The sequence below is a fragment of the Schistocerca serialis genome, chromosome 2 (genome assembly GCF_023864345.2).
Source record: "Schistocerca serialis cubense isolate TAMUIC-IGC-003099 chromosome 2, iqSchSeri2.2, whole genome shotgun sequence".
Taxonomy (NCBI): domain Eukaryota; kingdom Metazoa; phylum Arthropoda; class Insecta; order Orthoptera; family Acrididae; genus Schistocerca; species Schistocerca serialis.
The window spans coordinates 647,727,588-647,755,074 of NC_064639.1; the positions used below are offsets into that span (position 1 = coordinate 647,727,588).

At 42.5% G+C, this 27,487-nt stretch overlaps 1 protein-coding gene across 1 annotated transcript in view; it reads left to right on the plus strand.

The window, feature by feature from the left end:
- The first annotated feature begins 778 nt into the window (after positions 1-778).
- The window catches only part of LOC126457722 (alpha-amylase-like), a 41,857-nt gene continuing 15,148 nt past the window's right edge, over positions 779-27,487 (plus strand). The window contains exons 1-4 of the mRNA XM_050094258.1: positions 779-953; positions 11,937-12,088; positions 22,072-22,237; positions 27,227-27,342. Coding sequence (XP_049950215.1) covers positions 780-953; positions 11,937-12,088; positions 22,072-22,237; positions 27,227-27,342 — 608 coding nt within the window. The 5' untranslated portion in view covers position 779. The remainder of the gene's footprint in view (positions 954-11,936; positions 12,089-22,071; positions 22,238-27,226; positions 27,343-27,487) is intronic.

Sequence of the window (27,487 nt, forward strand, 5' to 3'; positions counted from 1 at the left end):
ACGTAGATCGCTTTTTCTATGTTCTCTGTATGAGAATCTCGTGAAAACCATTAACAAGAAGAATGGAAGAAGTGATAGAACGTGTATTGAGACATCAAGAAATAATTTCCACGGTATTTGAGGGTACCGTAGAGGGTAAAAGCGATAGGGGAACTCCAAGATTGGAATATATGAAAGTCGTTGTGTCCAATAGGTATTCTGAGATGGAAAGGTTGGTGTAGGAGAGGAATTCACGGCGGGCAGCATGAAGCTAGTCAGAGGACTGATGAAACAAACCACCCCCTTCGTTGACACATGATATTTCAAAGGTGTTGTCCTTTGTATCGAAATTTACATTATGTGCATAGAAAGAACCGGTCAGTGCTTGCATCTAGGAGCAAAATGATTCCGTGTCTTTCATTATTAGATAATCAGCAGGGATTACAGTCATAAATTTGTAGTTATCTCGAAGGCCACAGCTCAAATCATACAGAGTAATGGATGCGACCGATGTTCGTGCCTAAGTCAATTCGTCTGCCTGTCAACATGTCACGTAATCTCCAGATCTTCACGCGAGAGCAGGCTTTGTACAAACATAACCGAAGCTATCGTAATGTATTTATAATCTCTGAAAACTCTTCTCCTGGGTTTTCTCGATACGGTAGACATAACAAGACTATTATCGCCCCTCCACTGTGTACTTTATCAGTTTAATGCGCTTTTATGTTTGCTAATTTGTACTTGTATAAAAGGAGCCACATTCAGTGAAGCGTCGCACTGCTCCCGACAAACTGCCGACAATGCGAGCTACGCTGTGCCTTCTGGCCGCCCTGCTGGGTGCCGTCAGCGCCCAGTGGGACCCCAACGTGGTGGACGGCCGCAGCGCCATGGTCCACCTGTTCGAGTGGAAGTGGTCGGACATCGCTGCCGAGTGCGAGCGCTTCCTGGCACCCAAGGGCTACGGCGGAGTACAGGTCAGCACTGCGGTTACCTAATAGCCTAATGTCAGTTTGGCATCTGGTGTTAAAGCAGACTCCTTTTGGTCCCAGATGCATACAGCTACTGCCCTGAAGTAATGTTTGGCTACCGTCGACGTCGATTTCGTTGGTGTAAAGTCTATTACTAATCTCATTGTCCATAAAACAGAAATCTATACTATTTCACCAAACCCTTCAGAACATCTATTATTATTGGACATTAGAGATGGTAGTAATTTTGGACGCTCCAATTCACCTAAAAAGCGTTTCGCCCCTTTTCAGTTCGGACTCTGGGCAAGCCACTCCATTTCAGGAATGTAAATGTCCGCAAACCATTGCCTTAAAGGTTGCTGCTTTATAAAAGGCTGCATTGTCATGTTGATGTAAACAATCATCGTCTGCAGATGTTCCTCTACAGTACATAGTAGACTATGCTGTAAAACGCATTTAAGTTCTTCCATATTTAGCGTCTTCGTAAGAGCAGTAAGAAGACCAAATAGTAACCACGAAAGTCACTACCATACTGTAACACCACTGCCTCTCTACTTGGCCGTTGCTACTACATATGCTGACAGATAACGTTCTGCGGCCATTTGCCAGGCGCAAATCCTTCCCTCGAAAGTCTGAGTCATGACTCCGGATCACTCGTTCCTGTCGTCCACCGTCAAGCGGCGTCGCTGTTTCCGCCATCTCGAGCGCCAAATGGTTCAAAAGGCTCTGAGCACTATGGAACTTTAACATCTTAGGTCATCAGTCCCCTAGAACTTAGAACTACTTAAACCTAACTAACCTAAGGACATCACGCACATCCCTGTCCGGAGCAGGATTCGAACCTGCGACCGTAGCAGTCCCGCAGTTCCGGACTGAGGCGCCTAGAACCGCACGGCCACTGCGGCCGGCTTCTCGAGCATCGCTTAGCACTGACTACATAAATGTGCACTTGTCAACAGCCATGTAAATTTATTTTATTTGGAAGGCTACCACTGTCAGCATTTCCTATGCCGTCTTCAGGCCCCATAGCCGGCCAAGGTGGCCGAGCGGTTCTAGGCGCTACAGTCTGGAACCGCACGACCGCTACTGTCGAAGGTTCGAATCCTACCTCGGGCATGGATGTGTGTGATGTCCTTAGGTTAGTTAGGTTTAAGTAGTTCTAAGTTCTAGGGGACTGATCACCTCAGAAGATAAGTCCCATTGTGCTCAGAGCCATTTGAACCATTTGAACCAGGCCCCATATACGTCTCTCCAAATAAACGAAAATATATAGAGCGATAAATCTCTGGATATCGTGAATTCAATCCTTACACTAGTGCTTCATTCGACGATTTGCTATCAAGTTATCGAAGGGGGCGCTAGAGTTAAGGCTGAATTAACGACATCCGGAGATCTCTATATAAAATTTTCGTTTATTTGGAGAGATGCATATGGGGCCTGAAGATAGCATAGTAAAACGCTGAAACTGGTAGATGTCCCCTGTCCACTATGGATCAATAGAGATAGAAGTGTGTGGCTTATAAGCAGCTGCTGACCATTTTACTCCATTCTTTAAACTTCCTATGCACATTATTTTTTCCTGCCGGTCTGCTGATAGTACTTTGGGACTCATGAATCATTCCTTCCGTTGAGATTTTTACTCTGCAGCGGAGTGTGCGCTGATATGAAACTTCCTGGCAGATTAAAACTGTGTGCCGGACCGAAAGTCGAACTCGGGACCTTCGCATTTCGCGGGCAAGTGCTCTACCATCTGAGCTACCCAAGCATGACTCACGCCCCGTCCTCACAGCTTTACTTCTGTCAGTACCTCCTCTCCTATTTTCGAAACCTTACACAAGCTCTCCTGCAAACCTTGTAGAACTAGCACTCCTGAAAGAAAATATATTGCGGATACATGGCTTAGCCGCAGCCTGGAGGATGTTTCCAGAATGAGATTTTCGCTTTGTCATCAGACAAGTCATGCATCATCTCATAGACTCCTTCAGTGTACTCTTTCCTCCTACTCCCTCCCTCCTCTGCTTTTAACAGTATAATTCTCATTGCAACCAACTCTCTGCCCTACCTTCCTACTCATAGCGAATCTGACTCCAGTTATATCATTTTATTTTGCTGTTGCTCTATACTCGTCTGCTCAGTATTCCTTGCCTTCTTTCCATTTTACTTCACTGACTCCTCACCCCCCCCCCCCCCCTCCCTTCTATAATATTTAGTAGACTGGGCCGCAGCATTTCCCGATTCAGATTTTCTAGCTTCCCTACCATGTTCAGACATCTGATATTCCACACCTCGACTTGTAGAATATTATCCTTTCGTTGGTTAATCCATCTTTCTCTCATGGTCATCCGACACTTGTCTGTTCTCTCCTGGAGATTCGGATAGGGAACTAGTCTAGAATCTTTTACCATTGGAGAGATTATTGTCACATTTTTTCAATTGCAGGCCACATGTTCTGTGGGTGCGCATTATATGTTTTAATGCAGTGGTTTCTTATTGTCTTCTTTAGCGTCATTCCGCTGATGATTGGTGATTCTTCCTCTCTGTAGGGGCGATTCCACATTGCAAGGCAAGAGAGTGCCCTGGACCTCTTTCCGCTCCTCAGCTCTATTTGACCATTGGAAGAATGAGAGTGACTTCTTATGCTAAAAGTCGTCGGCCGCCATTGCTGTTAATTTTTATTCAAAATTTAACTAGAATTCACTTATTCCGTTGTTCTTTCATCTCTAACGCCTACATTCGGTAGTACCTTTTTCGGAGTTAGTTAAGAAACTCGTTTCATTTATCCAAAAAATAAATTTTGATAGAGGACAGTATGAAAGAAAAGATATTGAAAAAATAGCAGTGTGCTCCCTGATGACACTATACCAGTAAAAATATAACATGTATCAAATCTCATCCACCAATTTTGCAGCTTTATTCGATTTTGGCAAACTTGTAGTGTTCAGTGTTAAATTACTTTTCTCAGAGTGCACGAAAGCCCTTCAAAACAGTTTTAAAAGCTGGTTTGTAAGACTACACTTAATATTATTCCAATTTTCTCTCTCATTTCACCGTAATATAGCCGTTGCTTGTATTTGTGTTCATTTTCAAAACGGATTACGTATGTCTGTCACAAATGTTTGAACTAATTACGGACTGAAAGAGACGGACCCATGGGATTTCGTTAATTAGTTTGTATATTAGTCGAACAGAAATTTTTTCTTCGTAATTGCGAATTAGACTCGTTTTTTTTTAGCTTGTCCGGAGCATTAACTTCGCTCCAGCAACAAGAGGCTAAATTGTCAACTGAATTTTAAGGACGGAGGAATAAGCCTCGACTTTCACCCGCTCCTTGTTGAGAGTCAGTAGACTTTAACACGGTTTTACGTCAACAGAAAGTATCGTTCTGATATACGAAATTATAGAGTATAACGATAAGCCTTATCCATATTACAGTGGAGAAAGACATGAACATGTTGCAGAATGAAATTACAGCGGGTAAAGAGACAGCTGTGGCGCAAAGGTTAAACGTGTGGGGTTGTGACTATTGTTCATTCTTGATATGAAATGACTGATAAGAGATGGAAATTTCGGATGCAAAGCACATGATGTATGTAGGTGACGAAACGCCCTATAACTTGTGAAGTATAACGAATCTTTACTATAGCTACCATTCATTAAGGCTCCTTGTTTACTCTAGGTATTCTCATTTGAAAGCGACATCATTTTTACTGGATATTTAACGAAGGGTGAATCATAAGCTTTACACAGCACGATACTGATTAACTTGAAGTCGGTTACTGATGCGGGTCAATTGGGGAAATATAACATCATTTCGGCCAGGAATATTTTTAATCTTTGAGTCACATTGTGGCTTGTCAGTAGCTCTTAAAGGTCCATTCTCCTCAGTTAGCTTATAAAATACGCAATTTTACAAATTTCTTGAATAAACTAATGAATGATATCTGTTTTACAATGGTACTTATAATCCGCCTTGATTGCAAAATGTTTATTCATATGACAGGTTTCGGTTCATCTAGAACCATCTTCAGATCTGATATTTCGGTTACAGGAGTAATCCGTCCAAATACAGCAACGTTCACATGACACGCAGCATGTGAAAGTTGCTGTATTTGGCCGTGTTACTTTTGTAACCGAAATATCAGATCTGAAGATGGTTCTAGATGAACCGAAACCGGTCATATGAATAAACATTTTGCAATCAGGACTGATTATGAGTAACACTGTAAAATCACTAATTGGGGCTATCCTATCAGACATTATGTCTGTTTTTGGTTCAAATGGCTCTGAGCACTATGGGACTTAACATCTATGGTCATCAGTCCCCTAGAACTTAGAACTACTCAGGCTTAACTAGCCTAGGGACAGCACACAACACCCAGTCATCACGAGGCACAGAAAATCTCTGACCCCACCGGGAATCGAACCTGGGAACCCGGGCGTGGGAAGCGAGAACGCTACCGCACGACCACGAGCTGCGGACTGTCTGTTTTCGCAAAGATACCTGTTTTCTTTTACTACTGAAAGGTTCTCATAAAGCTGCTACTCAAAATATCTAGTTAGTGATTCTCCAACTCCCAATAATGACTCTGCAAGTAGAGGCTACGTTTGCTTACCTGCAACAGGTACCAGACAAAATTTCTGATTAATGGGCCAAATTTATTTAAATGTTAATTAAACTGATAAAAAGTCGCTACCTCACAGATCATTTGATGATTTAATAAAACACAAATTCATATATTGGATATGTAATAATCAGGATAAATTTCATTGAAACATTGCTAAGTGGAGGTGCAAAATGACTGATTTTAAGGATCCTGACTAGGGAGCGGAATGGCGCTGTGAGATGTAATAATAAAAAATTCAGAAACAATTCACATTTATTTCCTCATCAACAGTAACACACATACAAAAGTTAAAACGCAGTTACTTGGGATGCCAGCGCCTGCATCGACACATAGCACAATATACAGCGCAGCATCTGGACCGACACATATGAGGCTAGACTGCTAAATTACCGGACACTATTTGTCAAGATCACACACACACGCACACACACACACACACACACACACACACACACACACACACACACACACCACTGGTCACTAACACAAGGAAAGATTGAATTTAGAAAAAAAGCTTCCCCATTCCACATGTAAGCTCACTGGGTCATAGTGCGAGTGCCTTTAGCGCTGAATTTCAGTGAAAAAAGTACACTTCTGAAATTCCGTACAGCTTAGTAATTTTGTAAATAAGTTTACCAAATAAGAACACATCTGTTTCGTCAGGAAACCGAGGTTTCAATTCGAACACGAGTGGTGTTTACGTCGAAATGGAGCTTCATGGCGTACACGGAAACACACGTGGGGCACCAGAGTACGGGCTACTAAGTTCTTGGGAATGAAACACAAATTGGACGGTAAATTAAATAAAATTTAGCACAAGCATTCCACAAAGCACAGAATACGCTAAATAACTAAAGTTGTACATCACGTGGGGGCACCGCTCGTCCAGGCCAAGTTACATTTGCACAAAAGGTCTCATCGAATAAACTGAATACTGCTGAAATTATCACCGTTCCCTGATTGACTTATTTGTTGCGGCATGATTATCAATAGCACCCACCTATGTGACTACCGGAAAATCAAACAAAGCTCTCACACATTGCAACTCAGCAAACATAGCTGCTACTCAGAACAGTTGTACTCACCGGCGTCCTAGGGAAGAGTAACCGAATCGTCTCTTCCGCCCGGGGTCCACACACGGTGGCCGGAGTGGCTCAGAGAGCGTAAGCGGTTTCTACCTGTACCAGCCTCTCAATGGGTGCCGAACAGTGGCCACTAATGCCTCTCTGATCCAACATAGCCATATTAGAAGCTCTACAAAATGGTTGACTACACTGCTCTTAACATTTATAGATTCACGCCCGAGGAGTTAAAGTTGCCCTGTTCTAACCGAGGCTTGTCAGTGACGGAAGTCCTGCAGTTTGCAAATCTTATCTGAAAAAAAGGAAAAAGGATGTTCTTAATCAATAGGATTTTGCGCACAGAGTAAAAGCACAGTTTCTTGAATTAGCGAAGGTCTGGAAGAAAGATGTAGTTTTGTCGTGCAAATCTTATCCGAAAAAATAAAAAAAGGTGTTCTTAATCAATAGGATTTCGCGCACAGAGTAAAAGTACAGTTTCTTGAAGTACCGAAGGTCTGTAACAAAGATGTAATTTTGCCGTGTGTTTTTGGTCACATTTCTTGTAATAACTAACTAAGAAATTAAACTTAAAAAATTGTCCTATTACTCCTTGTGTACATGCCCGAGGAGTAATTTAGCCAAATATTAGGAAAATCCCTTCTTAATGTGTCAAAAACTCGTCAAAATAGCTTGTGTTATAGGCTGATAGAGGAGAAGGAACTCCTAAATTTCTTAACCCTCGTTAATACTCTGGGACTTGCTACCCTGTGATTTGTGTGCTCTGTCAGGTGCTGTTGCGCACTTGTTTGTTATTATTGTTAAAAACACCGTTTTGATAGCTTGCAAATGTGGTGGAACAAGCAGAACACCAATGCATCATAGTTAGATAACTACAAATAAAAACGTGTCTGTAACAGATAGATACAGACGTCATCTGGGTCAAAGGTTTGTGTTTGGCGTAAGTATCTGTGATGGATGTGAGGGAGACCTGAGAAGTCGATCCTCATGAATTACGGAGCATAATGTCCTTGTTGTGAGGCTCATGTTGCAATTTGGGAAGTGAGACAGTACACATGACGGGATGAAATAAAAGAGACTTTGTTTCCATGAGGAAATACACTTTACGAACCCAGAGCTACCCTTTATCAGCTGAGAGACTAACGTTTGTAGATATTGTAATACTCAGACAGAATTACGCAAATGAATCTGATCTCACTGAATACAACCTGTACGAGTAAGAAGTCATTTTGACTAATAAGAATCGGTAAGCATGTAAACCCTGCTGCGCTCTCTCTTATGGAATAGAATAGGAAAAATTTTCCCAAGATCTTTTAGTCAAATAAAGTGCGAATATGACAGCAGAGGTCACTGTATGTTCAGTATCAGAGGGTGCAATTTCAGTATATGAGATCAAAGAAGGCAGAACCGATAATCTCAGGGAAACGGGTTTTTGTCGTACCAGGTCGTCTTTGATGCTGTTGCAACAGCAATGCGTGTTTGGAACCTGTCGACAGGAGAACTGGAGTACTTGTAGACATTGCATCAAGGACGAGTATTGGATGACTAAATCTGGATGAATTACTTCTCGTCTGCTAGGTCCTAACGATCGATCCCAAAGTCGATCCCTTGTCGTCATGAAATTATGTCATAAATTTCTGTTCTCCCCAATTCCATTCGGTACCTTCCCATTAGTTACGAAGTACATGGGTTGGATAACAAGTAGCGGCAACACTGCCGTCACACTATGGATGTGCGTCACATGGCATTCCCGCTGTCTGTAGCTGATAGCAAAAGGTCAGTTGCAGGAGTACAGCCGGCCGTTGTGACCGAGCGGTCCTAGGCGATTCAGTCTGGAACAGCGCGACCGCTACGGTCTCAGGTTCGAATTTTGCCTCGGTCATGGATGTGTGTGATGGCCTTAGGTTAGTTAGGATTAAGCAGTTCTAAGTTCTAGAGGACTGATGACCTCAGATGTTAAGTACCATAGTGCTCAGAGCCATTTGAACCATTTGAAGGAGTACAGTGAGAGGCGACTCCTGTTTTTGAATCAGTGAAAGTGCTGAAAGCCAGTTCGAGGGCCCTGACGATATGTTTAGGAAACACAAACAGTGTGCACGGCTCAGTGTTGAAGTGGCACGTAGTCGGAGCACACAACGGTGTTTCCTTCTGGCACTGTATCCCATCATCCCTCATGACAATACACGAAGCTACACGGTGAACCCCGTGTAGGAACTCCTGCGTACTTGGTGTGTGGGAGTTACTCGAACATCCACCGTTTTCACCAGATATGAGTCAGTGTCATTACAACCTGTTCGCCAAAACGAAAGAACCTCTTCGTGGCACATGCTACAACACAAGAGAAGACATCAACTGTGCCATAGAGCAGTGCTTCCAAGACGTCGACCGAGAGAATGCGTTGACATCGTAGGTGCCTTCCATCTCTGTGGTGGAAGTTGACCGACGAGCATGACGATTACATTGAGAGCTTGTATTAGACTGAACGTCTGTCAGTAACGTTTAGTATGAAGTAAAATCGTGTTGCAACTGCTTTTTATTCGACTCTTGTACACACTCGACTTCCCTGTAGTGACGACAGTCTGATTAGCAACCCATAAGATAACACGAGGTACCGCTTCTCCTAAAGCCAGCCTACTATTTCATGCGTTGAGGGCCATACAATCCTTCTTCGACGAAAGACGGGTACCACTGATTCCTTGGCCTTTACATTCGGCTGATCCGCTACCAGTCAAACATGTTATGAATATCTTCGATCGGAAACTTGCTTGTCACGCTCTTCCAGGAGCGATTGTTAATGCTTTGTGCTCTAATATACATTCTTCGTGTTGGAAATATATTCAGTCCACATTAGATTCCATGCAGTCATATTTAGGTATTTGGTTAGAACCGTGTGTTGATTTGGAACAATACAGAACAATACAGAAGTCAGGGGACACGTATACTCTATAATCCTAACCATATCTGTTTTATAATGCACCTCGTTTTTTGATATAAAAATTATTTCACTCACGGTTATTATTTTTGATAACACAATAATCAGGACGTTAATTTTCATCAAGATCAAGAGCAGTTCACTCAGTAACGAAATTTGAAACTCGGTCGAAAGGTGGTAACAGAGGTGAAGGAGCGATTACTATGAATAAGAAATATGAACATTTCTTGTAATATGTAATATAAAACGCCAGATCCAAACACAACACGTGGAACTATAGATTTCTGAGAGTTCGAGGCAGCTGGGACGACCCATGATAACATATAATGCCTCATACTCTTACGACTGCGGTTAATCACCCAGGTAGAAAACCTCACCGGTGGCTTACAAGTACTCCGTCATCTCTAGTACACAAGTTACCTCTTCCGAAAGAAATATTTTTGTTTGCTGGTACGCCACGCAGCGTCTCGAACTCACACCCATTGTGACAAGGGGCGTCTTGGTTTGGTGCAGTACAATGTGTAGTACACGCCGTCGAGCCAGGAGCAAAAATAATGCGACGTTCTCGTAAGGAGTTCCTACGAGTAGCAACATCGATTAGGAGCTTCGCAGTTTGCCTCTGGCACGTTTTGAGCTCCACAACAAAAAGCATAACCCGAACAGTTCTCGTCCGTCGTGTCTCCCACTTTCGATGGCTTTATCTGCGATACACTTGTCAGTTTTACAAAACATTAAAACAGTTTTACGATTATCAGTAATTTGCTGTCTTTCAGGCTCTATATCGCGGTCATGTAACCGTGTTTCATCTCGTAGAGTGATTTGGCAGGAGACGATTTCCGATGCCAGATGCTATGTCATTTCTGTGTTCATCGTCCAGCTATAAAATGTAAAATAATGTTTCGTTTATGTAACTAATACAGGTTCAGAATTGATAATACAAACTGAATAAATGAAATAGCAGTATATTGCGTGATGTAGCAACTACGTTTAAAAACGTATCTTCAATGACTGCCTTCACAGTCTCCATGTTCCCTGCTGGAAAGTCCAACAAGGGATACTTTTCTCCATTTTACTTTTTTCTGTCTCCAGTAGAATAAACTTGTACGTGAATCCAACACATTCCACCCGACAAACTCACTACCCAGTTACATTTATGCGAGAACCTCTCAGAAATCTGAATAACCATCTTCCACAACAGCTACGAGACGTGCAGGAAGCGAGTCAATGAGGTTCTGGATGGTAGCGATGGGGATGTGGCGGCATGCCAATTCCACTTCCGTGGACAGCTGCGATGGGTTTCTCGGTTGAGGACACATGTTGAGAACAGCCCGATCGAAATTATCCCACAGACTTCGATTGGGTTTAAGTCCAGGGAGTCTGGTGGCCAGGGGAACACGCTATATTGATCCTGGTGCTCTTCGAATCACACACGTACACTGCGAGCTGTGTAATATGTTGTATTGTCCTGCTGGTAGGTGCCATCGTGACAAATAAAAGCAAATTGCATGTGGTGTGGATATGGCCTCTAGGACAGATGCATTGTGCCTTCCAGAATGATGATACCACCCAGGGAATGTCCTCCGGTCTGGACCCTTCAAACGTTTACTGCAGTGTGCTCACTTTCAGGCGTGTCCCACCGTATACAACGACGCCCATTGGTTCGAAAGAGCATAAAACGAGATCTTCTGAAAAGGCCACGTGTCGCCACTCAGTGGTCGTCAAGTTGGTGCACTGGCGTGCAAATTGTAGCGTGAGTCACCGATGAACAGCAGTTAGCATGGGTGCAAAAACCAGGCTACTGTAGCGTAGATCCAAACGTCGCGACTTTCACTGAACGGTCCTTTAGGAGACACTGTTGGTACTCCCTTGGTTCATATGAACGGTCAACTCCTCATCAGTTGCACGTATATTCCCCCGTACACATCACCGCAGCCGTCGTTCACCGCAGTCATCTGTGGCCCTTGGTGAACACAGATGTCTCGGCGCCGGCTTTGGATGGCGTAATTTCGCCATGTGCGGCATACTTTAGCCAGGGATCTCGCGAACAGTTTATCAGATTAGTAGTTCCGATAATTCTTCTACCCTTGGTCCGAAAGCCAATGATCTGTCCCATTTCGACGTCAGACAAATCTCTCGGCTGCTGCATTATGTCAAAGACTGCATTTTTTTTCCATACCACTCCGGCACTCTTTATGTACTCTCCATTTCCAATGCTGCCACTTGTTGTCTGTGATTGCACGTTGACGTCGAACTTAGAATGCAGTCACACTAATGTGACTGGACCTCGTATTTATAACAAATCAGGTAAATTAGCAGACTCCGATTAATAAGCCCACAATGTGCCATGTTTCAGGTGTCCCCACCGAACGAATACCTGGCCATCACCACCAGCAACAGACCGTGGTGGGAGCGCTACCAGCCGGTCTCCTACAGGATCATCAGTCGCTCTGGAGACGAAGCCGCCTTCACCGACATGGTGAACCGCTGCAACAACGTAGGAGTACGGTACGTTCCACACCGTCATCTTTGCAGCTCTTTCTTCTCACAGAGAACCAATTATTAGCTTCTTTGCAGACAAACAGGATGTTTCACATTAATCTAGTTTCATTCAAATTACCACGCAGGTCTAAGTCATGGCACACGTTTAGAAGTCAGTGATAATACTGTCACACATGTGGCTTGAAATTCAGCTGGAAATATGTCAGATTCTTTGATCGAGATACGTTTCTATTTCTTTACTTGTCTAATCGATAGGGACGTTGCCACAAACGGATATCGACCGCAGTACGCTAGGAGAGAGGGTATTGTTGATGGAATTCTCCCGCCATTACCGTTCAACGATTTTTGGAAATTGTGAAAATCTAATATCAGGATGTCCAACCCATTACTTGGACGGGCCTGAGCTACGATGAGTAATGATGAATTTCAGCGTGCTGCACTCCCTGACCAAAATCGATTTGCAGGAAGTATCAGTGGTATGGCCAACATTGTAATACTTCACGTAAATATCAAATTGATGTCCAGATGAATCACCCATGACGCACGTGTTTACGTGTATTCGCTACAGCTGGTCAGACGATTGTGGAACCTCTGCGGCTGAGGGCGAGCAGTTGTTTTGAGCACTGTTATCTTACTGGTAACACAATTAAAGGGTCATTTTTTCCAAACCTCTCAACTGTTTCCCATTGCATCGCGTGGCTTTGGAATTCGACTCAAAGCTGTCTATGACCTTTCTCTGTATATTGCAAAAGCGCGGCGCCCTACGACGTCCCCCTGAGGCTCGGCGACGCTTCAGACAGGAAGGTGTCGGCACACGCGAAAAACAGGCCTCAGTTCAGAAGTGCGTGTGAGTTATAAGGTGAGTTAATGATATCACATTAGCACCAAATTTCACCATAACTCTGCTGAGCGACTCCGTGGCGCACCCCTTGTTCCCGAATTTAACGCCTTCTTTTGACGCCTCTGCGCTGGAAATCTAAACGGCAACGCCCAGCGGTGAATTCAAGCGGTTTCCTTACAGGTGGTCGAGAATAACATTTTTGACACAGCGCCGTTAAGTGTTAACACGAAAAGGTCACTCATTACGAGGCGCCTGTACGACAGACATCCCTTTCGACACCCCTTAGATGTCGCATGTGGCCAGCAGGCGATAGTTCAGCGGCTCTTAACGGAGTAAGTAATGGAAGTTCAAAGAAGAGCAGCACGTTTTGTATAATTGCGAGATAGGAGAGGGAGTGTCACTGGAATGTTACAGGATTTGGGTTGGACACCATTAAAATAAAAGCGTTTCTCGTTGCGGCTTAATCTTGTCACGAAATTTCAATCACCAACTTTCTCCCCTGATCGTGAAAATATTTTGTTGACGGTGACCTTCGTAGGGAGAAACGATCATCATAACAAAATAATTGAAATAAGAGCTCACACGAAAGGATATAGGTTTTCGTTTTTTCCGCGCGCTGTTCGAGAGCGGAATAATAGAGAATTATTGTGAAGGTGGTTCGATAAACCGTCTGCCGCGGACCTGAATGTGCTTTGCAGAGTATGCATTAGTGGCAGAACAACTGAGAGAAAATTTGGAATACATTTCACATAAATTTTCTCAGCATGTTATAGTCTTAGGTGGAGATTTCAATTTACCAGATATAGACTGGGACACTCAGATGTTTAGGACGGGTGGTAGGGACAGAGCATCGAGTGACATTATACTGAGTGCACTATCCGAAAATTACCTCGAGCAATTAAACAGAGAACCGACTCGTGGAGATAACATCTTGGACCTACTGATAACAAACAGACCCGAACTTTTCAACTCTGTATGTACAGAACAGGGAATCAGTGATCATAAGGCCGTTGCAGCATCCCTGAATATGGAAGTTAATAGGAATATAAAAAAAGGGAGGAAGGTTTATCTGTTTAGCAAGAGTAATAGAAGGAAGATTTCAGACTACCTAACAGATCAAAACGAAAATTTCTGTTCCGACACTGACAATGTTGAGTGTTTATGGAAAAAGTTCAAGGCAATCGTAAAATGCGTTTTAGACATGTACGTGCCGAGTAAAACTGTGAGGGACGGGAAAAACCCACCGTGGTACAACAACAAAGTTAGGAAACTACTGCGAAAGCAAAGAGAGCTCCACTCCAAGTTTAAACGCAGCCAAAACCTCTCAGACAAACAGAAGCTAAACGATGTTAAAGTTAGCGTAAGGAGGGCTATGCGTGAAGCGTTCATTGAATTCAAAAAAATTCTATGTACCGACTTGACAGAAAATCCTAGGAAGTTCTGGTCTTACGTTAAATCAGTAAGTGGCTCGAAACAGCATATCCAGACACTACGGGATGATGATGGCATTGAAACAGAGGATGACACGCGTAAAGCTGAAATACTAAACACCTTTTTCCAAAGCTGTTTCACAGAGGAAGACCGCACTGCAGTTCCTTCTCTAAATCCTCGCACAAACGAAAAAATGGCTGACATCGAAATAAGTGTCCAAGGAATAGAAAAGCAACTGGAATCACTCAATAGAGGAAAGTCCACTGGACCTGACGGGATACCAATTCGATTCTACACAGAGTACGCGAAAGAACTTGCCCCCCTTCTAACAGCCGTGTACCGCAAGTCTCTAGAGGAACGGAGGGTTCCAAATGATTGGAAAAGAGCACAGATAGTCCCAGTCTTCAAGAAGGGTCGTCGAGCAGATGCGCAAAACTATAGACCTATATCTCTGACGTCGATCTCTTGTAGAATTTTAGAACATGTTTTCTGCTCGCGTATCATGTCATTTCTGGAAACCCAGAATCTACTATGTAGGAATCATCATGGATTCCGGAAACAGCGATCGTGTGAGACCCAACTCGCTTTATTTGTTCATGAGACCCAGAAAATATTAGATACAGGCTCCCAGGTAGATGCTATTTTTCTTGACTTCCGGAAGGCGTTCGATACAGTTCCGCACTGTCGCCTGATAAACAAAGTAAGAGCCTACGGAATATCAGACCAGCTGTGTGGCTGGATTGAACAGTTTTTATCAAACAGAACACAGCATGTTGTTATCAATGGAGAGACGTCTACAGACGTTAAAGTAACCTCTGGCGTGCCACAGGGGAGTGTTATGGGACCATTGCTTTTCACAATATATATAAATGACCTAGTAGATAGTGTCGGAAGTTCCATGCAGCTTTTCGCGGATGATGCTGTAGTATACAGAGAAGTTGCAGTATTAGAAAATTGTAGCGAAATTCAGGAAGATCTGCAGCGGATAGGCACTTGGTGCAGGGAGTGGCAACTGACCCTTAACATAGACAAATGTAATGTATTGCGAATACATAGAAAGAAGGATCCTTTATTGTATGATTATATGATAGCGGAACAAACACTGGTAGCAGTTACTTCTGTAAAATATCTGGGAGTATGCGTGCGGAACGATTTGAAGTGGAATGATCATATAAAATTAATTGTTGGTAAGGCGGGTATCAGGTTGAGATTCATTGGGAGAGTGCTTAGAAAATGTAGTCCATCAACAAAGGAGGTGGCTTACAAAACACTCGTTCGACCTATACTTGAGTATTGCTCATCAGTGTGGGATCCGTACCAGATCGGTATGACGGAGGAGATAGAGAAGATCCAAAGAAGAGCGGCGCGTTTCGTCACAGGGTTATGTGGTAACCGTGATAGCGCTACGGAGATGTTTAATAAACTCAAGTGGCAGACTCTGCAAGAGAGGCGCTCTGCATCGCGGTGTAGCTTGCTCGCCAGGTTTCGAGAGGGTGCGTTTCTGGATGAGGTATCGAATATATTGCTTCCCCCTACTTATACCTCCCGAGGAGATCACGAATATAAAATTAGAGAGATTAGAGCGCGCACGGAGGCTTTCAGACAGTCGTTCTTCCCACGAACCATACGCGACTGGAACAGGAAAGGGAGGTAATGACAGTGGCACGTAAAGTGCCCTCCGCCACACACCGTTGGGTGGCTTGCGGAGTATCAATGTATATGTAGATGTAGATGTAGATGTAGACTTCGCCGCTCCCAAGAGGACCGTCAGACCTGTCAATCACAGATTTTGATGGATCTTAGGTACGTTGTAAAGAGATCTGTCCTCATTACCTGGCTAGCGGCTTTTCATGCGACAGCTCCTAGTTTCCGATATAATCGATTTTGAAGTTTTATGCGTTCCCCTTATATCAGTTAATTAGACAGCTAATTAAGCGCAAGGGCTAAGGTTTACAGCTGCTACGCTGGGAGTTTGTGTTCAGTCCCTGCCTATATTCCTTTTCTTCGATGTCTAGAAAGAGAATATATTTTAACAGTACATGTTACAGAAAATTATTCAAAATTAGTAATTTCCGCCGTGATAATTTCATTAAGAAAGCAGCCATTTCAGCATATTTTCCGTTTGAGGTTCGTAGTTAAAATTTCAAATACCTAGACAGCTCCAAGGAGTTTGCAACGATGGACGAAGTACTAGATGCTGCAGAAGGATTCCGTATGCAGACTAAAGTTCTCAGCCCCAATTTTGTCCTCGGTTATATAATTAATATCGAACAAATTAGCTGCCGACACCAATCGACATATAACAGAGGCCTTGCGGAACAAACAGCGAAAACCTATCTGCGTAAGATTAGATATTTATTCACAGGACAGTATACTAAACTGCGCCAAGAAAGATATTCCGTTACGTTTTCTTACGTATTCAAGAACCATCTGGGATATTTGATCAGGTTATTCAAAAAAGAGTTGACGATTTGACTCACAAATTTTAAACTGTAATTGTGGTCTGCACGAAATCAGGGAAGTTTACGAAGGTGCTGTATCAAGAGTTTTTAAAATCTGTTTTCCTTCACATTATTGATGCGTTGGAGGGGGGGGGGGGGGTGCAGACTGATCAGACTTTTTACGATCAAATATTTGTAGGCGAGAGAGAAGCATGCACTTGTGCCGCAAAAATTCTCTCACCCAAATTTACTCCATTTTGCCGACCCTGTCATGTTCGTTTTTACAGGTGGATTAAAAGGTTCACGAAAAAATTTCAAAATACTTCCGAATGGCTTAAGACTAAAACAATAGGGAAATCACTTTGTTCGTAGATTCCATAGTGGTAAACTCTTCAATACTGTGTCCTGATTTGACATAAATGATCAGATATGAGTGGTTCGCACCTAATTTTTGATCGAAGAATGGACAATCATTCTGAATCCAAACAAGCTGTGTTTTCCAGTATCGCTTCTGTAAAATGTGTGTACCTGCAAGGCAGCAGCTTTTATTAAATATGCGTGGTGCTTTAAGAATTTGTGTTTCAGTTGCATCTACGACAAATACTATCCAGAATTCTATTCTAGCACGGCAAGTGCTGCAGGCGGTTGCAAGTAAGACTATTCTGTAATTTATTCCATAACAAGCGGAATACACATTTGAAGTAAGTTTTTCTGTACCGATTGCTTTATTGGTTAAATAACTATGGTGAAAGTTACTATTTTAAAATAATTTTACATGAGATGTACTATTTAATGACATCCTGCACGAAGTAATAGGAAAAAGAAAAAGTGGTACAAAGGCTGGGTTGCAATCTATACCGCAAATATGGTGGCTGTGAAGTTTAGCCGCAGCCGTAGGCACCTCAGTGTTACAGGTGTAGAGGCTACGCATAACATTTCAACATCGATTTTCGCGGAAACTAGGGGTCGTCGTGTGAAAAGTCACTAGCACTGCACTGAGAACTGTAATTTTCGACCGCTAAATGTGTGGGAATCAATGAAACGGGGGAAGTGATAGTTTCATTGATGCGCATTATGCCACACGTAAGGCCTTTTCGTGTCCATTCTCGTTGTTGTTGTTGTGGTCTTCAGTCCTGAGACTGGTTTGACGCAGCTCTCCATGCTACTCTATCCTGTGCAATCTTTTTCATCTCCCAGTATCTACTGCAACCTACATCCTTCTGAATCTGCTTAATGTATTCATCTCTTGGTCTCCCTCTACGATTTTTACCCTCCACGCTGCCCTCCAATACTAAATTGGTGATCCCTTGATGCCTCAGAACATGTCCTACCAACCGATCCCTTCTTCTGGTCAAGTTGTGCCACAAACTTCTCTTCTCCCAAACTTCTCTTCTCCCCAATTCTATTCAATACTTCCTCATTAGTTATGTGATCAACCCAGCATTCTTCTGTAGCACCACATTTCGAAAGCTTCTATTCTCTTCTTGTCCAAACTATTTATCGTCCATGTTTCTCTTCCATACAAGGCTACACTCCATACGAATACTTTCAGAAATGACTTCCTGACACTTAAATCAATACTGGATGTTAACAAATTTCTCTTCTTCAGAAATGCTTTCCTTGCCATTGCCAGCCTACATTTTATATCCTCTTTACTTCGACCATCATCAGTTATTTTGCTCCCCATATAGCAAAACTCCTTTACTACTTTAAGTGCCTCATTTCCTAATCTAATTCCCTCAGCATCACCCGACTTAATTAGACTACATTCCATTATCCTTGTTTTGCTTTTGTTGATGTTTATCTTATATCCTCCTTTCAAGACGCTGTCCATTCCATTCAACTGCTCTTCCAAGTCCTTTGCTGTCTCTGACAGAATTACAATGTCATCGGCGAACCTCAAAGTTTTTATTTCTACTCCATGAATTTTAATACCTACTCCGAATTTTTCTTTTGTTTCCTTTATTGCTTGCTCAATATACAGATTGAACAACGTCGGGGAGAGGCTACAACCCTGTCTTACTCCCTTCCCAACCACTGCTTCCCTTTCATGTCCCTCGACTCTTATAACTGCCATCTGGTTTCTGTACAAATTGTAAATAGCCTTTCGCTCCCTGTATTTTACCACTGCCACCTTTAGAATTTGAAAGAGAGTATTCCAGTCAACATTGTCAAAAGCTTTCTCTAAGTCTACAAATGCTAGAAACGTAGGTTTGCCTTTCCTTAATCTTTCTTCTAAGATAAGTCGTAAGGTCAGTATTGCCTCACGTGTTCCAGTGTTTCTACGGAATCCAAACTGTTCTTCCCCGAGGTTGGCTTCTACTAGTTTTTCCATTCGTCTGTAAAGAATTCGTGTTAGTATTTTGCAGCTGTGACTTATTAAGCTGATAGTTCGGTAATTTTCACATCTGTCAACACCTGCTTTCTTTGGGATTGGAATTATTATACTCTTCTTGAAGTCTGTGGGTATTTCGCCTGTTTCATACATCTTGCTCACCAGATGGTAGAGTTTTGTCACGACTGGCTCTCCCACGGCCGTCAGTAGTTCCAATGGAATATTGTCTACTCCGGGGGCCTTGTTTCGACTCAGGTCTTTCAGTGCTCTGTCAAACTCTTCACGCAGTATCATATCTCCCATTTCATCTTCATCTACATCCTCTTCCATTTCCATAATATTGTCCTCAAGTACATCGCCCTTGTATAGACCCTCTATATACTCCTTCCACCTTTCTGCTTTTCCTTCTTTACTTAGAACTGGGTTTCCATCTGAGCTCTTGATATTCATACAAGTCGTTCTCTTATCTCCAAAGGTCTCTTTAATTTTCCTGTAGGCGGTATCTATCTTACCCGTAGCGAGATAGGCCTCTACATCCTTACATTTGTCCTCTAGCACTTCCTGTCGATCTCATTTTTGAGACGTTTGTATTCCTTTTTGCCTGTTTCACTTACTGCATTTTTATATTTTCTCCTTTCATCAATTAAATTCAATATTTCTTCTGTTACCCAAGGATTTCTACTAGCCCTCGTCTTTTTACCTACTTGATCCACTGCTGCCTTCAATACTTCATCCCTCAAAGCTACCCATTCTTCTTCTACTGTATTTATTTCCCCCATTCCTGTCAATTGCTCCCTTATGCTCTCCCTGAATCTCTGTACAACCTCTGGTTCTTTTAGTTTATCCAGGTCCCATCTCCTTAAATTCCCATCTTTTTGCAGTTTCTTCAGTTTTAATCTACAGGTCATAATCAATAGATTGTGGTCAGAGTCCACATCTGCCTCTGGAAATGTCTTACAATTTAAAACCTGGTTCCTAAATCTCTGTCTTACCATTATATAATCTATCTGATACCTTTTAGTATCTCCAGGTTTCTTCCATGTATACAACCTTCTTTCATGATTCTTAAACCAAGTGTTAGTTATGATTATGTTGTGCTCTGTGCAAAATTCTACCAGGCGGCTTCCTCTATCATTTCTGTCCCCCAATCCATATTCACCTACTATGTTTCCTTCTCTCCCTTTTCCTACACTCGAATTCCAGTCACCCATGACTATTAAATTTTCGTCTCCCTTCACAATCTGAATAATTTCTTTTATTTCATCATACATTTCTTCAATTTCTTCGTCATCTGCAGAGCTAGTTGGCATATAAACTTGTACTACTGTAGTAGGTGTGGGCTTCGTATCTATCTTGGCCACAATAATGCGTTCACTATGCTGTTTGTAGTAGCTTACCCGCATTCCTATTTTCCTATTCATTATTAAACCTACTCCTGCATTACCCCTATTTGATTTTGTGTTTATAACCCTGTAGTCACCTGACCAGAAGTCTTGTTCCTCCTGCCACCGAACTTCACTAATTCCCACTATATCTAACTTCAACCTATCCATTTCCCTTTTTAAATTTTCTAACCTACCTGCCCGATTAAGGGATCTGACATTCCACGCTCCGATCCGTAGAACGCCAGTTTTCTTTCTCCTGATAACGACATCCTCTTGAGTAGTCCCCGCCCGGAGATCCGAATGGGGGACTATTTTACCTCCGGAATATTTTACCCAAGAGGACGCCATCATCATGTAATCATACAGTAAAGCTGCATGCCCTCGGGAAAAATTACGGCTGTAGTTTCCCCTTGCTTTCAGCCGTTCGCAGTACCAGCACAGCAAGGCCGTTTTGGTTAATGTTACAAGGCCAGATCAGTCAATCATCCAGACTGTTGCCCTTGCAACTACTGAAAAGGCTGCTGCCCCTCTTCAGGAACCACACGTTTGTCTGGCCTCTCAACAGATACCCCTCCGTTGTGGTGGCACCTACGGTACGGCTATCTGTATCGCTGAGGCACGCAAGCCTCCCCACCGACGGCAAGGTCCATAGTTCATGAGGGGGTGTCCATTCTCAGTGGCGGTAATTCTGAAATGTCTTTCTTTGCCATAGAAGTGTATGGTTTCGAAAGAAGAAGAAGTTTCAGTTTTATGTGACACTTATTGCTGAGGAAGTTATATACAACAGGAATGCACACATGAAGCTATCAGAATCAAGGATGTCAAAAAATGGTTTTAAGTGCATTAAGTTGATAATTGAGTTAATATCTGTTTCCATTTTGTACGTAATGCAAGTCAATCTCAAGGAAAGAAGGGAAAATGTTATTTCGTATATCCAATTTATAGACAGTGCACTGAGTGTGAGTCTTTCAAATTAATTAAAGAAATTAATATGTTTGTACGGCTTTGATGTACCATTTGTGTTTTCTGATCACAACGGGAAGTACATAAGTTATTCAGTACAGTCCCAAAGAAAGTCAGCATCATCAGACCGTGTTCTTTTGCGGCAACTATTATGATTAGTTGGTTCAAATGGCTCTGAGCACTATGGGACTCAACTGCTGATGCCATTAGTCCCCTAGAACATAGAACTAGTTAAACCTAACTAACCTAAGGACATTACAAACATCCATGCCCGAGGCAGGATTCGAACCTGCGACCGTAGCGGTCTTGCGGTTCCAGACTGCAGCGCCTTTAACCGCACGGCCACTTCGGCCGCCTCTATTATGATTAGTTGTCCTTATACTACTTGTCCCACGTGCTCTACAGAAAACCATTAACCTTTCATTACAAATTTTCAAGAAACGCATAACGATTTTTAGACGCTACTTTAGGCAGAAACTAATTAAAATTTTTTACAGTTATGGTCATTACATTAATTGCTTTCGTGATTATCTGTGCATTGCTGTAAAAGAGTCTGCATAGTGAACTCACGACCACGTTCTTTTGATTTGCAGCATCTACGTGGACGCTGTGATCAACCACATGAGCGCCACGCAGGGCGGTCTGAGCGGCGTCGGGGGCAGCAACCCCACGGCCTACAACTACCCAGACGTTCCGTACGGACAGAACGACTTCCACTATCCACCTTGCAGCATTACCAACTACAACGACGCCACCAACGTATGATTACACGAGTTTTCTCTTATTTAAATATCTTATCTACAAGGAGTAATTGTGTTACGTTTATTCACCAAACTTCTCCCTCTTTTATTAAGATACATATGATATGTGCTATGATTGTCGTAGAAATCCATTTTTTTATCCTAACATGAGAATACAGTTTCACGATCTACTGCCTTAAGTCCAAAATTTACATTTGAATCCCGATAGGGAAGACATAAGTACTCCATTCTCTAAGCTGCTCGCCGCTCTCAAGACTCGTAAATTATTAGAGTCTCTGGCCGAAGCGCTGAAAAATTCAATTTGGATTCGAGCTACTACTAATATGTTAAAGCATTGTTTTTAGCTGGCAAAGTTCATTCAGCCCCTGCCGCTTGCCTCGAGTACCTTTCTCTAGTTGAGCAAAAATGGTCCACAAATGTGTAATAACCTGAAGAAGCTGTAGGAAATGGAGGCCACTGCATTCAGGATGCAATGTGTATACGATTTTTACATTTTCTGCTGCATAGCATGTTTCAGTATTTCGGTGACAAGCTTTGAGGCACAGACATCATACACAGAGGGACATTGCCTATCAGGAACATATCTTTTTTAAAGCACCATATATGAGCTAAATTCATACTTGAGTGATGTAGAGGACTGTAGGAGTACAATTTTAAGAGTTTCACGACGTTTAGGCCCTATACATACCCGATTTCATACCTAGTATGTAAATTATACAACAGTCTCTTTATGAAAATACTCACTTTGCTGTCATCCAGACGTATTTCTCTTTATCTGGTGCAGTCTGCCCATCTAATAATGTTTAGTGTGCATAGAATACCACAAAATTACGTATTCTGACGAAGAAAGCGTTGTACCTATTCCACCTGGTACTACGAGAACCCAAATGCGATTGCTCTTAGTTTTCAACAGCGTTTCCGTGAACGTTTCGTCCGAATGGTTGCAGTCGTTTTCTCAGACTTGTGCGTCTACCAGCACACATAACTGAAGCAATTTACCACAGATTCATGTATGTAGAAAATTCGGATCTGTTGAACACAGTACTGCTTGCTGCTTCGAGTTCCAGTGTGATAGAGCTGCAGTGCAACCAGTATTGAAACCCAAACATAACTATGTACTTTGGTACGTTACGAGGAGGGATAAATGGACCCAAGACCATTTGCGGGGTGGGTGGAGAGATTAATTGCACGTGCTGGACGTTTCATGTGGACAGCGGTTTCCCCTGATTCAACATCGTATTCATTTTTTTTTCTTTTCACAGCTATTGCGATGTCATAATAGCTATGATTTTAGTTGTTATCGTAAATGGGAAAACACTCTCTGGATCAGAGTTACATCTATTGTCGGCTACCGTTTTCGATCTGCCTTCCAGATCACCCTCAGATCTGACCTGATTCACCTTGCGGTGCCAGTCGTCGACTTGATCTGCGGCGCACACTGAAAGATAGTTCTCAATAAAAGGGAGCTTGACTTTTTGGTTTTCTTTGCGGCGTATCAAAATTGTTTTTTCTCTTCTCCATCACTGCTGAAAAGGTGCAATCACCTGACGAGAATTACGGCAGACTGTTGCAACACCAGTCCCAAATCTGTCACAAAAAGTCTATAACGGGATGGAAGATGTGCACAGTTGTCGTTATCCTTTCTCTGAATCTCTGGAAATGTCAAGCGTTCAACTAAAAAGAAATTCTTTATGCTGTATATGTTACGATTCTCGAGGTCAGTTCATTATGTTCGGAAACATCAACATGTGCCACTTTACTTAAACATCATTTCGAAAAAAAAAACAGCTTCGTACATGTGTATATTATCATTATTATTATTAGTAGTAGTAAGTCCTACTTCCCACCAAACTCACAGTCAAGTTGTGCCATAATATTCTCTTTCCTAGCTCGGTTCAGTACCTCTTCATTAGACACCGGATCTACTCTTATAATTTTCAGCTTTCTTCTTTAGCACCACATCTAAAACATTTTGATTCCTTTCCAATTTCACTTCCGTTCAAGGCTGCACTTCGAAAAATACTTTTAGAAAACACTTAATTTTTTTTTGTCGACGCTAGCGAACTTCTCTTTTCAAAAGCCCTTTCCTTGCTATTGCCACTCTGCATTTGATATTCTACTCGTACTTATTTCACCCATCGTCGATCATTTTGCTGTCCCAGTTGTAAATTTCATCTATTATTTTTAGTGTCTCGCTTCCTAATTTAATTCTCCCAGCATTGCCTGATTTAGTTCAAATACTACATACTACAACTACTGCATACTAGTACATACATACACGTTATAAGTTTTTTCAAGGCATTGTCCATTCCGTCCAACTGCTCTTACAAGCCCTTTCCTTCTTACAGAACAGCAATGTCACTATCCAACCTTAAGGCTTTGATCCGTTCTCCCTGAACTCCGGTTCCCTTTCTAATGTCTCCTTTACTGTTTTCAGTGTTATCTTCAATTAGACATTTCATAGTTGCATGCTCCATTATTCCGTTTGGTTTTCTTTCAACAATTTGTGTGTTAAACGTGACCTATGTTTGTTTCAATACAATTTTAAATAAAATTAATTAGCTAACTTTACTCTGTAAACTGAACTTTATGTAAACTAATCATGATTGTGCAGTCGTGTAGACATTGGTTCATATAACTTTTTAGTGATTTCCCAGAATAATTTGAGTAAGATGAGCATATCTTGATCTCTAATGAATCGATGTACGTGTGACATCTAGTAGCAGTTACATGCTTTTCTTTTACGAGGAAGGAATTTAATTTTTTGTTACAATTGTAATACGATAACTGCCGGAATGTTGTTACACGGCTCCGATCGTCAAAAAGCCTGACATTTTCCATTTTATGTATTCATCAGTCAATAATACAATGCGTTACATATAAATACCTCTTAAGATGGCTGTACATGAAACGTTAATTTGCTCCTCCGGGTAGTGGCACAACCTTCATAATTGTAAAACTTCGGGGTTCTTGACGAATAGGATCGTCGATATAAAGATGGCGAATACTCAAAGCGGGTTAGTGGACCTATGACAACTACAGTTCTCTTGACTTGCCGTAGTATAACAAACGGAGACTTTGATTGACATAACATGAAAAAGATGACGACAAATAATTTAATACTGAGATAAGTACATGCGGTAGTACATAAACAGGAAAAAGTTTTGCATCACCTCGGTTTCGAGAGTTCCGGGACCTGTACAGAAAGTTGGAATACAGATCAACATAAATATCATTGCCGACCTTTTTATTGCTAATGAAAACCACACATTGCATGTTGTACCACCATACAGCGAGACCTTCAGAGGCGGTGGTCCAGATTGCTGTACACGTCGGTACCTCTAATACTCAGTAGCACGTCCTCTTGCATTGATGCATGTCTGTATTCGTCGTGGCATACTATCCACAAGCTTATCAAGACACTATTGGTCCTGAGTGTCCCACTCCTCAATGACGATTCGGCGTAGATCCCTCAGAGTGGTTGGTGGTTCACGTCGTCCATAAGGAGTCCTCTTCAGCCTGCCCCAGGCGAAATCAATAGGGTTCATGTCTGGAGAACATGCTGGCTACTCTAGTCGAGCGATGTCGCTATCCTGAAGGAATTTATTTACAAGATGCGCTCGATGGGAGAGCGAACTGTCGTCCAGAAAGACGAATACCTCGACAATATGCTGCCGATAGTGTTGCACCATCGGTCGCAGGACGGCATTCACGTATCGGTCAGCCATTACGGTGCCTTCCATGACCACCAGTGGCGTACATCGATCCCAAATAATGCCACCCCAAAACATCAGTGAACGTCCACCTAGCTGCACTCGATGGACACTGTGTCTAAGGCGTTCAGCCTGACCGGGTTGTTTCCAAACACGTCTCCTACGATTTTCTGGTCGAAGGCATATGCGACACTCATCGGTGAAGCGAAAGTGATGCCAATTCTTAGCTGTCCATTCGGCATGCTGTTGGACCCATCTGTATCGCGCTGCATGGTGTCGTGGTTGCAAAGAAGGACTTCGCCATGGACGTGGGGAGAGAAGTTGCGCATCACGAAGCCTATTAAGTCGTAACACGACGATCTGTGGTTGCACGAAAAGCATTATTCAACATGTCGGCGTTGTTGTCAGGGTTCCTCCGAGCCATAATCCGTAGGTATCCATCATCCATTGCTGTAGTGTAGTAGCCCTAGGGAGGCCTGAGCGAGGCATGTCATTGACTGTTCCTGTCTCTCTATATCTCCTCCATGTCCGAACGACATAGCTTTGGTTCACTCCGAGACGCCTGGACAATTCCCTTGTTGAGGGCCTTTCCTGGTGCAAAGTACCATTGCGGACGCGATCGAACCGCGGTATTGACCGTCTAGGCATGATTGAATTACAGACAACATGAGCCGTGTACCGTGGTGGAATGACTGGCGGACCCCCTCCCTCTAATAGGCGCTATGCAGTCATGGGTGATTACATGTTTCGGCGGGTTTAGTGACATCTCTGAACAGTCAATGGGACTATGTCTGTAATACAATGTCCTCAGTCAACGCCTATCTTCAAGAGTTCTGGGAACCGGGGTGGTGCAAAACTTTTTTTTGATGTATATATTTCGAGCATTGAGCTTGATGGGTTTGTAGATAGTAGTCATTGGGAATACGTTTGGCTGCAAGTTGAGAAATACTAGTTACTATCAGTGCTACACTTCCCTTCCTTCACCCTTCACTAAGCTGCAGCGAAATCGCACTTATTCGGTACAGCGCAAGGATATCGTACAATGTAATCTTCAACATACAAGTCGTTTTGTTACAGCAAGAACGTTCTTCAGCAACAACAGTTTCTACAAAATGTCTTTTGAAAATATTCCTTCTCTCAATATGAAAGATAAGAGAGAGAGAGAGAGAGAGAGAGTGAGAGAGAGAGAGAGAAATTTTCCAAACTCAGTGACAATACAGTATTGAAGGAATGGAAACATAATAGCAAATAAGTTTCATTTAAATCTTTTGCAGGTTCGCAATTGTGAACTGTCTGGACTTCAGGATCTGAATGATGGGTCAGAATACGTACGTGGGAAGATTGCGGACTACATGAACAGCCTGATAAATATTGGCGTCGCTGGTTTTAGGTAATTTAAAAACTGACATAGCACAAGAAATTTTCTACGTGATTCTATTCGAAATTCCGGCTGCTGCAGCTTACTAGAATATTTCCAAGTTCCACTAACAACGATGTAATGTAGATATCTATGTACGAAGATGATCACCAAAAAA